Here is a 12,129-nt window from a genome sequence, read left to right as displayed (position 1 = left end):
AGTGAACGGGGAAGGGCTTAATCCGTTGGGATTATGTGCAGTGGGAGTGAATGGGAAGGAGTTTAGTCTGTTGGGAATGTGTACTGTGAAAGTGGATAGGAAGAGGTTTAGTCCGATGGGATTGTGTACAGTGGGAGTGAATGGGAAGGGGTTTAGTCCGTTGGGATTGTGTACAGTGAGAGTGAATAGGAAGGGGTTTAGTCCGTTGGGATTGTGTACAGTGGGAGTGAATGGGAAGGGGTTTAGTCCGTTGGGATTGTGTACAGTGGGAGTGAATAGGAAGGGGTTTAGTCCGTTGGGATTGTGTACAGTGGGAGTGAATGGGAAGGGGTTTAGTCCGTTGGGATTGTGTACAGTGGGAGTGAATAGGAAGGTGTTTAGTCCGTTGGGATTGTGTACAGTGGGAGTGAATAGGAAGGAGTTTAGTCCGTTGGGATTGTGTACAGTGGGAGTGAATGGGAAGGGGTTCAGTACGTTGGGATTGTGTACAGTGGGAGTGAATAGGAAGGGGTTTAGTCTGTTGGGAATGTGTACAGTGAGAGTGAATAGGAAGGGGTTTAGTCCGTTGGGATTGTGTACAGTGGGAGTGAATGGGAAGGGGTTTAGTCCGTTGGGATTGTGTACAGTGGGAGTGAATGGGAAGGGGTTTAGTCCGTTGGGATTGTGTACATTAGGAGTGAATGGGAAGGGGTTTAGTCCGTTGGGATTGTGTACAGTGGGAGTGAATAGGAAGGGGTTTAGCCCGTTGGGATTGTGTACAGTGAGAGTGAATAGGAAGTTTAGTCCGTTGGGATTGTGTACAGTGAGAGTGAATAGGAAGGAGTTTGGTCCGTTGGGAATGTGTACAGTGAGAGTGAATAGGAAGGGGTTTAGTCCGTTGGGATTGTGTACAGTGGGAGTGAATAGGAAGGAGTTTAGTCCGTTGGGATTGTGTACAGTGGGAGTGAATAGGAAGGGGTTTAGTCCGTTGGGATTGTGTACAGTGGGAGTGAATAGGAAGGAGTTTAGTCCGTTGGGACTGTGTACAGTGGGAGTGAATGGGAAGGGGTTTAGTCCGTTGGGATTGTGTACAGTGGGAGTGGATGGGAAGGGGTTTAGTCCGTTGGGATTGTGCACAGTGGGAGTGAATAGGAAGGAGTTTAGTCCGTTGGGATTGTGTACAGTGGGAGTGAATGGGATGGAGTTTAGTCCGTTGGGGTTGTGTACAGTGGGAGTGAAGGGGAAGGGGTTTGGTCCGTTGGGATTGTGTACAGTGGGAGTAAATGGGAAGGCGTTTAGTCCGTTGGGATTATGTACAGTGGGAGTGAATGGGAAGGGGTTTAGTCCGTTGGGATTGTGTACAGTGAGAGTGAATAGGAAGAGGTTTAGTCCGTTGGGATTGTGTACAGTGGGAGTGAATGGGAATGGGTTTAGTCCGTTGGGATTGTTTACAGTGGGAGTGAATAGGAAGGAGTTTAGTCCGTTGGGACTGTGTACAGTGGGAGTGAATGGGAAGGGGTTTAGTCCGTTGGGATTGTGTACAGTGGGAGTGAATGGGAAGGGGTTTAGTCCGTTGGGATTGTGTACAGTGGGAGTGAATAGGAAGGAGTTTAGTCCGTTGGGATTGTGTACAGTGGGAGTGAATGGGATGGAGTTTAGTCCGTTGGGGTTGTGTACAGTGGGAGTGAATGGGAAGGGGTTTAGTCCGTTGGGATTGTGTACAGTGGGAGTGAATGGGAAGGGGTTTAGTCCGTTGGGACTGTGTACAGTGGGAGTGAATGGGAAGGGGTTGCGTCCGTTGGGATTATGTACAGTGGGAGTGAATGGGAAGGGGTTTAGTCCGTTGGGATTGTGTACAGTGGGAGTGAATGGGAAGGGGCTTAGTCCGTTGTGATTGTGTACAGTGGGAGTGAATGGGAAGGGGTTTAGTCCGTTGGGATTATGTACAGTGGGAGTGAATGGGAAGGGGTTTAGTCCGTTGGGATTGTGTACAGTGGGAGTGAATGGGAAGGGGTTTAGTCCGTTGGGATTATGTACAGTGGGAGTGAATGGGAAGGGGTTTAGTCTGTTGGGATTGCGTACAGTGAGAGTGAATAGGAAGGGGTTTAGTCTGTTGGGATTGTGTACAGTGGGAGTGAATGGGAAGGGGTTTAGTCCGTTGGGATTATGTACAGTGGGAGTGAATGGGAAGGGGTTTAGTCCGTTGGGATTGTGTACAGTGAGAGTGAATAGGAAGGGGTTTAGTCCGTTGGGATTGTGTACAGTGGGAGTGAATGGGAAGGGGTTTAGTCCGTTGGGATTGTGTACAGTGGGAGTGAATAGGAAGGAGTTTAGTCCGTTGGGACTGTGTACAGTGGGAGTGAATGGGAAGGGGTTTAGTCCGTTGGGATTGTGTACAGTGGGAGTGAATGGGAAGGGGTTTAGTCCGTTGGGATTGTGTACAGTGGGAGTGAATAGGAAGGAGTTTAGTCCGTTGGGATTGTGTACAGTGGGAGTGAATGGGATGGAGTTTAGTCCGTTGGGATTGTGTACAGTGGGAGTGAATGGGAAGGGGTTTAGTCCGTTGGGATTGTGTACAGTGGGAGTGAATGGGAAGGGGTTTAGTCCGTTGGGACTGTGTACAGTGGGAGTGAATGGGAAGGGGTTTAGTCCGTTGGGATTATGTACAGTGGGAGTGAATGGGAAGGGGTTTAGTCCGTTGGGATTGTGTACAGTGGGAGTGAATGGGAAGGGGCTTAGTCCGTTGGGATTGTGTACAGTGGGAGTGAATGGGAAGGGGTTTAGTCCGTTGGGATTATGTACAGTGGGAGTGAATGGGAAGGGGTTTAGTCCGTTGGGATTGTGTACAGTGGGAGTGAATGGGAAGGGGTTTAGTCCGTTGGGATTATGTACAGTGGGAGTGAATGGGAAGGGGTTTAGTCTGTTGGGATTGTGTACAGTGAGAGTGAATAGGAAGGGGTTTAGTCTGTTGGGATTGTGTACAGTGGGAGTGAATGGGAAGGGGTTTAGTCCGTTGGGATTGTGTACAGTGGGAGTGAATGGGAAGGGGTTTAGTCCGTTGGGATTGTGTACATTAGGAGTGAATAGGAAGGGGGTTTAGCCCGTTGGGATTGTGTACAGTGAGAGTGAATAGGAAGGGGTTTAGTCCGTTGGGATTGTGTACAGTGGGAGTGAATGGGAAGGGGTTTTAATCCGTTGGGATTGTGTACAGTGGGAGTGAATAGGAAGGGGTTTAGTCCGTTGGGAGTGTGTACAGTGGGAGTGAATGGGAAGGGGTTTTAATCCGTTGGGATTGTGTACAGTGGGAGTGAATGGGAAGGGGTTTAGTCTGTTGGGATTGTGTACAGTGGGAGTGAATGGGAAGGGGTTTAGTCCGTTGGGATTGTGTACAGTGGGAGTGAATGGGAAGGGGTTTAGTCCGTTGGGATTGTGTACAGTGGGAGTGAATGGGAAGGGGTTTAGTCCGTTGGGATTGTGTACAATGGGAGTGAATGGGATGGAGTTTAGTCCGTTGGGAATGTGTACAGTGGGAGTGAATAGGAAGGGGGTTTAGCCCGTTGGGATTGTGTACAGTGGGAGTGAATGGGAAGGGGTTTAGTCCGTTGGGATTGTGTACAGTGGGAGTGAATGGGAAGGGGTTTAGTCCGTTGGGATTGTGTACAATGGGAGTGAATGGGAAGGGTCTTGGGTAAAGGTGGGGGAGGGGGAGGGTGGCGGTACCAAACAAACAAAGAACAAAGAAATGTACAGCACAGGAACAGGCCCTTCGGCCCTCCAAGCCCGCGCCGACCATACTGCCCGACTAAACTACAATCTTCTACACTTCCTGGGTCCGTATCCTTCTATTCCCATCCTATTCATATATTTGTCAAGATGCCCCTTAAATGTCCCTATCGTCCCTGCTTCCACTACCTCCTCCGGTAGCGAGTTCCAGGCACCCACTACCCTCTGCGTAAAAAACTTGCCTCGTACATCTACTCTAAACCTTGCCCCTCTCACCTTAAACCTATGCCCCCTAGTAATTGACCCCTCTACCCTGGGGAAAAGCCTCTGACTATCCACTCTGTCTATGCCCCTCATAATTTTGTAGACCTCTATCAGGTCGCCCCTCAACCTCCTTCGTTCCAGAGAGAACAAACCGAGTTTATTCAATCGCTCCTCATAGCTTATGCCCTCCATACCAGGCAACATTCTGGTAAATCTCTTCTGCACCCTCTCTAAAGCCTCCACATCCTTCTGGTAGTGTGGCGACCAGAATTGAACACTATACTCCAAGTGTGGCCTAACTAAGGTTCTATACAGCTGCAACATGACTTGCCAATTCTTATACTCAATGCCCCGTCCAATGAAGGCAAGCATGCCGTATGCCTTCTTGACTACCTTCTCCACCTGTGTAGCCCCTTTCAGTGATCTGTGGACCTGTACTCCTAGATCTCTTTGACTTTCAATACTCTTGAGGGTTCTACCATTCACTGTATAATACCATTGTATTTGAGTTTCTGTAAATACCCAAATGAAAGGAGCTGTAAATTCCATAAGCGGTCTTTCCAAAAGAGGGTCCTCCGCATATGGTCATTTACAATTTAATGACTTTTCGGAGATATGAGTTAGTCCATGTCTATGCAGAAATCCCAAAAGCGCACCTGACCGCATGGACTCCACTTCGGATTGAGGTAAATTGTCCATATTTTTTTTTTTTTTTCAAAAAAATATACTTTATTCATAAAAATTTATCATAAGCATTACAGAAACATTTCAAATTGTCTTGACTGTACATTTCCGGCAGGGTTACATGTTGCCTTGACTTTCTTTCATTCAATTTTGATATTGTCATACACATATCACTCTTTACATTACAATTCCTTCTTAAATATTTACAGTGCCATGTTTGTTTTTGTACATTGGAGTGTTGGTTGCCCAGACCGAGGGGCTTTACACTGTTTCCCGCCCCTCGGTGTACATTTGCTGGAAAGACTTTACACAGTGGTCTTTCCCCATTGCGCCTTGGCGGCAGCTGCCCCAAGCTTGAGTGCGTCCCTCAGCACGTAGTCCATATGCCATTGTTTATTTTAGAGTAAATTTGTTCATTATCTCCATAGATTCACAGGCATATGACATGAGCGGTGCAATAGGATGTGACATTTAGGACAGGGTAGGCAAAATTGCTTTACATGTCCTTTCACAATGAATCCAGCGATTCAACTACTTAGTGAGAGGAAGCCTCCCAAGTTGTGTTGTAACCCCTCTGCAACTGCATTTACAGGGAGGTCTTCTGTGTCCATCTCCTACCCAGATTTTGTAGAGATGAAGACCCAATCAGATCAGCTATGGGGCTCGCAGCGTGGAGAAACACAAGACTATAAACACAGCTCTCTCCCCCACTTTGCTCCTGGTAACTAGCATGACTGCTAGCAGGGTGACCCCCCCCACTTGGGGGAAAATCATAATTATAACACAATGATCAGCAAACAGCCCCCCTACCCGAACCCGTCTTTAATATGAAACATTTCAGGAAAGAAAAAAGCGCACAAACCCACACGCAATCCCTCTCCCCCAAACATTCCCTCCAATAGAGTAAAAGAAAAAACAAATAAACCAAAAATCTAGAAAGAAGGTAAAGAAATAGCAAAACACATTTTTTTAAAAACAGCAAACCGGTGTAATCAACAACATTTCTCCAACACTTTATAAACGTAGGAAATGCCAATAAAAAGATTTATATTATAAAAAACATTTCTCCTACAATCCATGCTTCTTTATAAAGTTTGGATAGGTACATGGAATACGGTAAAATGATATAGTGAGGAAACCCACGCAGACACGGGGAGAACGTGCAGACTCCACACAGACAGTGACCAAAGCTGGGAATCGAACCTGGGACCCTGGCGCTGTGAAGCAACAGTGCTAACCACTGTGCTACCGTGCCGCCGCTCTGTGACCGCCGCCCCCACCTTCGATTGTCGAGCCCTGTACCTCCAGCCGTTGTTCTGCCCTGACCAAAGTTATGCAGCCCCCAACTCAATCACCTTCGCCAGGTCATCAGAGACCACTTGTCTGTGTTTCTTAATTCCTGGGTAAGGATGGCAATGACGTCACAGGGTCCTTCGCCATTTCCTGCGACATGACGACCTTCCAAATCAGAGGAGGAACCAAAGCTTTCAACTTGCACCTCTTTTCTCTCCAAACAACACCTGTTAAACAGGCAAAAAGGGACAAAATCGAATCCCCAAGCAGGAACCACCTTGTGTGTGACTGTTCACCTCATGGCCATAACCAGAAGTCACTCTAAATTTCACTTCAATAAAAAAAAATATTGAAGCAACATTTAACCCCAGTGAGGAAGTTCATTTTAGTTCATGGGTTATTCTTACTGTCGGTACGTGTTCACTTAAGACCATAAGACATAGGAGCGGAAGTAAGGCCATTCGGCCCATCGGGTCCACTCCACCATTCAATCATGGCTGATTTCAACTCCATTTACCCGCTCTCTCTCCATAGCCCTTAATTCCTCGAGAAATCAAGAATTTATCAACTTCTGTCTTAAAGACACTCAACGTCCCGGCCTCCACCGCCCTCTGTGGCAATGAATTCCACAGACCCACCACTCTCTGGCTGAAGAAATTTCTCCTCATCTCTGTTCTAAAGTGACTCCCTTTTATTCTAAGGCTGTGCCCCCGGGTCCTAGTCTCCCCTGCTAATGGAAACAACTTCCCTACATCCACCCTATCTAAGCCAATCATTCTCTTGTATGTTTCTATTAGATCTCCCCTCAACCTCCTAAACTCCAATGAATATAATCCCAGGATCCTCAGACGTTCATCGTATGTTAGGTCTGCCATTTCTGGGATCATCCATGTGAATCTCCGCTGGACCCGCTCCAGTGCCAGTATGTCCTTCCTGAGGTGTGGGGCCCAAAATTGCTCACAGTATTCAAAATGGGGCCAACTAATGCTTTATAAAGCTTCAGAAGTACATCCCTGCTTTTATATTCCAAGCCTTTGGAACAACATTGCATTTGCTTTCTTAATTACGGACTCAACCTGCAAGTTTACCTTTAGAGAATCCTGGACTAGGACTCCCGAGTCCCTTTGCACTTCAGCATTATGAATTTTGTCACCGTTTAGAAAATAGTCCATGCCTCTATTCTTTTTTCCAAAGTACAAGACCTCGCACTTGCCCACGTTGAATTTCATCAGCCATTTCTTGGATCACTCTCCTAAACTGTCTAAATCTTTCTGCAGCTTCCCCATACTACCTGCCCCTCCACCTATCTTTGTATCACCGGCAAACTTAGCCAGAATGCCCCCAGTCCCGTCATCTAGATCGTTAATATATAAAGAGAACAGCTGTGGCCCCAACACTGAACCCTGCGGGACACCACTCGTCACCGGTTGCCATTCCGAAAAAGAACCTTTTATCCCAAGTCTCTTGTGTTCATGTGGACATCTTTGCATGTCTCCATGTTTATGTGCACGCATGTTTGTATGGTGCGAAGAAAAAAATGTTTGTATGGTGCTCTCACGGGTCTGTGTGGTAGAGGCTATTAACACACATCTCTTCTATCACGCAGGGAGTTGAGAGAGAGGCTGAAGCCAGAGCTGATGGAACTGATCAAACAGCAGCGGCTCAACCGCCTGTGTGACGGGACGCTCTTCCGTAAAATCAGCAGTCGGAGACGCCAAGGTAGATCCTCCCAGAACTGACAGGCCAGCTAATGGTGACCTGTTCATTCTTAGGCTCTTTATCTCCCTCTGTCTCATGATGACCCTGGCTCTGACCCTGACCCTGGCTCTGTCCCTGGCTCTGATCTGAAAACAGTTACATAAGGTTTCGAGTATAGAAGCAGGGATGTGTTGCTGCAATTGTACAGGGCCTTGGTGAGGCCACATTTGGAGTATTGTGTGCAGTTTTGGTCTCTTTCTCTGAGGAAGGATGTTCTTGCTCTCGAGGGAGTGCAGCGAAGGTTTACCAGACTGATTCCAAGGATGGTGAAACTGTTATGAGGAGAGATTGACTAGGTTGGGATTGTTCTCGCTGGAGTTCAGAAGAATGAGGGGGAATCTCATCGAGACTTATAAAATTCTAACAGGACTAGACAGGGTAGATGCAGGGAAGATGTTACCAATGATGGGTGTGTCCAGAACCAGGGGTCACAGCCTGAGGATTCAGGGTAAACCATTTCGGACAGAGATGAGGAGACATTTCTTCACATAAAGAGCAGTGAGCCTGTGGAATTCATTACCACAGGAAGTAGCTGATGCTAAAACTTTGAATATATTCAAGAGGCGGCTGGATATAGCAGTTGGGGAGAATGGGATCAAAGGCTATGGGGAGAAAGCAGGATTAGACTATTGAGTTGGAGGATCAGCCATGATCGTGATGAATGGCGGAGCAGGCTCGAAGGGCCAAAAGACTTCCTCCTTCTCCCATCTTCTATATTTTTATGTATGTATTTATGACTCTGGCTCTGACCCTGGCTCTGTCCCTGGCCCTGGAACTCTCTCTGGCTCTGTCCCCGGCCCTGTCCCCGGCTCTGACGCTGGCCCTGGAACCGGCTCTGATGCTGGCCCTGGAACCGGCTCTGACGCTGGTCCTGGAACCGGCTCTGACGCTGGTCCTGGAACCGGCTCTGACGCTGGCCCTGTCCCTGGCTCTGTCCCTGGACCTGGAACCGGCTCTGACGCTGGCCCTGGATCCGGCTCTGACGCTGGCCCTGTCCCCGGCTCTGTCCCTGGCCCTGGAACCGGCTCTGACGCTGGCCCTGTCCCCGGCTCTGACGCTGGCCCTGGAACCGGCTCTGACGCTGGCCCTGTCCCCGGCTCTGACGCTAGCCCTGGAACCGGCTCTGACGCTGGCCCTGTCCCCGGCTCTGACGCTGGCCCTGGAACCGGCTCTGACGCAGGCCCTGGAACCGGGTCTGACGCTGGCCCTGTCCCCAGCTCTGACGCTGGCCCTGTCCCCGGCTCTGACGCAGGCCTTGGAACCGGCTCTGACCCTGGCCCTGTCCCTGGCTCTGTCCCTGGCCCAGTCCCCGGCTCTGACGCTGGCCCTGTCCCCGGCTCTGACGCAGGCCCTGGAACCGGCTCTGACCCTGGCCCTGGAACCGGCTCTGACGCTGGCCCTGGAACCGGCTCTGACGCTGGCCCTGGAACCGGCTCTGACCCTGGCCCTGGAACCGGCTCTGACGCTGGCCCTGGAACCGGCTCTGACGCTGGTCCTGGAACCGGCTCTGACGCTGGCCCTGTCCCTGGCTCTGTCCCTGGCCCTGGAACCGGCTCTGACCCTGGCCCTGGAACCGGCTCTGACGCTGGCCCTGGATCCGGCTCTGACGCTGGCCCTGGAACCGGCTCTGACGCTGGCCCTGGAACCGGCTCTGACCCTGGCCCTGGAACCGGCTCTGACGCTGGCCCTGGATCCGGCTCTGACGCTGGCCCTGGAACCGGCTCTGACCCTGGCCCTGGAACCGGCTCTGACCCTGGCCCTGGAACCGGCTCTGACGCAGGACCTGGAACCGGCTCTGACGCTGGCCCTGGAACCGGCTCTGTCCCTGGCCCTGGAACCGGCTCTGACGCTGGTCCTGGAACCGGCTCTGACGCTGGCCCTGTCCCTGGCTCTGTCCCTGGCCCTGGAACCGGCTCTGACGCTGGCCCTGGATCCGGCTCTGACCCTGGCCCTGGAACCGGCTCTGACGCTGGCCCTGGAACCGGCTCTGTCCCTGACCCTGGAACCGGCCATGACCCTGGCCCTGGAACCGGCTCTGACGCTGGCCCTGGAACCGGCTCTGACCCTGGCCCTGTCCCCGGCTCTGACCCTGGCCCTGGAACCGGCTCTGACGCTGGCCCTGGATCCGGCTCTGACGCTGGCCCTGTCCCTGGCTCTGTCCCTGGCCCTGGAACAGGCACTGACCCTGGCCCTGGAACCGGCTCTGACCCTGGCCCTGGAACCGGCTCTGACCCTGGCCCTGGAACCGGCTCTGACCCTGGCGCTGGAACCGGCTCTGACGCTGGCCCTGGATCCGGCTCTGACGCTGGCCCTGGAACCGGCTCTGACCCTGGTCCTGGAACAGGCACTGACGCAGGACCTGGAACCGGCTCTGACCCTGGCCCTGGTACCGGCTCTGACGATGTCCCTGGAACCGGCTCTGACCCTGGCCCAGGAACCGGCTCTGTCCCTGGCCCAGGAACCGGCTCTGACCCTGGCCCTGGAACCGGCTCTGACCCTGGCCCTGGAACCGGCTCTGACCCTGGCCCTGGAACCGGCTCTGACCCTGGCCCTGGAACCGGCTCTGACCCTGGCCCTGGAACCGGCTCTGACCCTGGCCCTGGAACCGGCTCTGACCCTGGCCCTGGAACCGGCTCTGTCCCTGGCCCAGGAACCGGCTCTGACCCTGGTTCTGGAACCGGCTCTGACCCTGGCCCTGGAACCGGCTCTGACGCTGGCCCTGGATCCGGCTCTGACGCTGGCCCTGGAACCGGCTCTGACCCTGGTCCTGGAACAGGCACTGACGCAGGACCTGGAACCGGCTCTGACCCTGGCCCTGGTACCGGCTCTGACGATGTCCCTGGAACCGGCTCTGACCCTGGCCCAGGAACCGGCTCTGTCCCTGGCCCAGGAACCGGCTCTGACCCTGGCCCAGGAACCGGCTCTGACACTGGTCCAGGAACCGGCTCTGACGCTGGCCCTGGAACCGGCTCTGACCCTGGCCCAGGAACCGGCTCTGACCCTGGCCCTGGAACCGGCTCTGACCCTGGCCCAGGAACCGGCTCTGACCCTGGCCCTGGAACCGGCTCTGACCCTGGCCCTGGAACCGGCTCTGACCCTGGCCCAGGAACCGGCTCTGACCCAGGCCCTGGAACAGGCTCTGACCCTGGTCCTGGAACCGGCTCTGATTCAGGCCCAGGAACCAGCTCTGACCCAGGCCCAGGAACCGGCTCTGATGCTGGTCCTGTAACCGGCTCTGTCCCCGGCCCTGTCCCCGGCTCTGACCCTGGCCCTGGAACCGGCTCGGACACTGGCTCTGGAACTGTCATTGTCCCCGACACTGACGCTGGCCCTGGAACCGGCTCTGACCCTGGCCCTGGAACCGGCTCTGACCCTGGCCCTGGAACCGGCTCTGACCCTGGCCCTGGAACCGGCTCTGACCCTGGCCCTGGAACCGGCTCTGACCCTGGCCCTGTCCCTGGCTCTGACCCTGGCCCTGGAACCGGCTCTGACCCTGGCCCTGGAACCGGCTCTGACCCTGGCCCTGGAACCGGCTCTGGCCCTGGTCCTGGAACCGGCTCTGGCCCTGGCCCTGGAACCGGCTCTGACCCTGGCCCTGGAACCGGCTCTGACCCTGGCCCTGGAACCGGCTCTGACCCTGGCCCTGGAACCGGCTCTGACCCTGGCCCTGGAACCGGCTCTGACCCTGGCCCTGGAACCGGCTCTGACCCTGGCCCTGGAACCGGCTCTGACCCTGGCCCAGGAACCGGCTCTGACCCTGGCCCTGGAACCTGCTCTGATGCTGGCCCTGGAACCGGCTCTGATGCTGGCCCTGGAACTGGCTCTGACCCTGGCCCTGGACCCGGCTTTGACACTGGCCCTGGAACCGGCTCTGACGCGGGCCCAGGAACCGGCTCTGACGCGGGCCCAGGAACCGGCTCTGACCCTGGCCCAGGAACCGGCTCTGATGCTGGCCCTGGAACCGGCTCTGACCCTGGCCCTGGAACCGGCTCTGACCCTGGCCCTGGAACCAGCTCTGACACTGGCCCTGGAACCGGCTCTGACCCTTGCCCTGTCCCCGGCTCTGACGCTGGCCCTGGAACCGGCTCTCACCCTGGTCCTGGAACCGGCTCTGACCCTTGCCCTGTCCCCGGCTCTGACGCTGGCCCTGGAACCGGCTCTGACCCTGGCCCAGGAACCGGCTCTGACCCTGGCCCTGGAACCGGCTCTGACCCTGGCCCTGGAACCTGCTTTGACGCAGGACCTGTCCCCGGCTCTGACGCTGGCCCTGTCCCCATCTCTGACGCTGGCCCGGTCCCCGGCTCTGATGCTGGCCCTGTCCCCGGCTCTGATGCTGGCCCTGTCCCCGGCTCTGACGCTGGCCCTGTCCCCGGCTCTGACGCTGGCCCTGTCCCCGGCTCTGACGATGGCCCTGTCCCCGGCTCTGAC

The 12,129-nt window shown here is 54.1% G+C and overlaps 1 protein-coding gene across 3 annotated transcripts in view; it reads left to right on the top strand.

Moving 5' to 3' along the window:
• elmo3 (engulfment and cell motility 3) overlaps positions 1–12,129 on the top strand; it is a 248,612-nt gene that overhangs the window by 205,072 nt on the left and 31,411 nt on the right. For all 3 annotated transcript variants that reach the window (XM_072518566.1, XM_072518567.1, XM_072518568.1), the window contains one exon: positions 7,550–7,662. In XM_072518566.1, coding sequence (XP_072374667.1) covers positions 7,550–7,662 — 113 coding nt within the window. The remainder of the gene's footprint in view (positions 1–7,549; positions 7,663–12,129) is intronic.

The sequence above is a fragment of the Scyliorhinus torazame genome, chromosome 10 (assembly GCF_047496885.1).
Source record: "Scyliorhinus torazame isolate Kashiwa2021f chromosome 10, sScyTor2.1, whole genome shotgun sequence".
Taxonomy (NCBI): Eukaryota; Metazoa; Chordata; class Chondrichthyes; order Carcharhiniformes; family Scyliorhinidae; genus Scyliorhinus; species Scyliorhinus torazame.
This window is presented reverse-complemented; position numbering and strand designations above follow the sequence as displayed.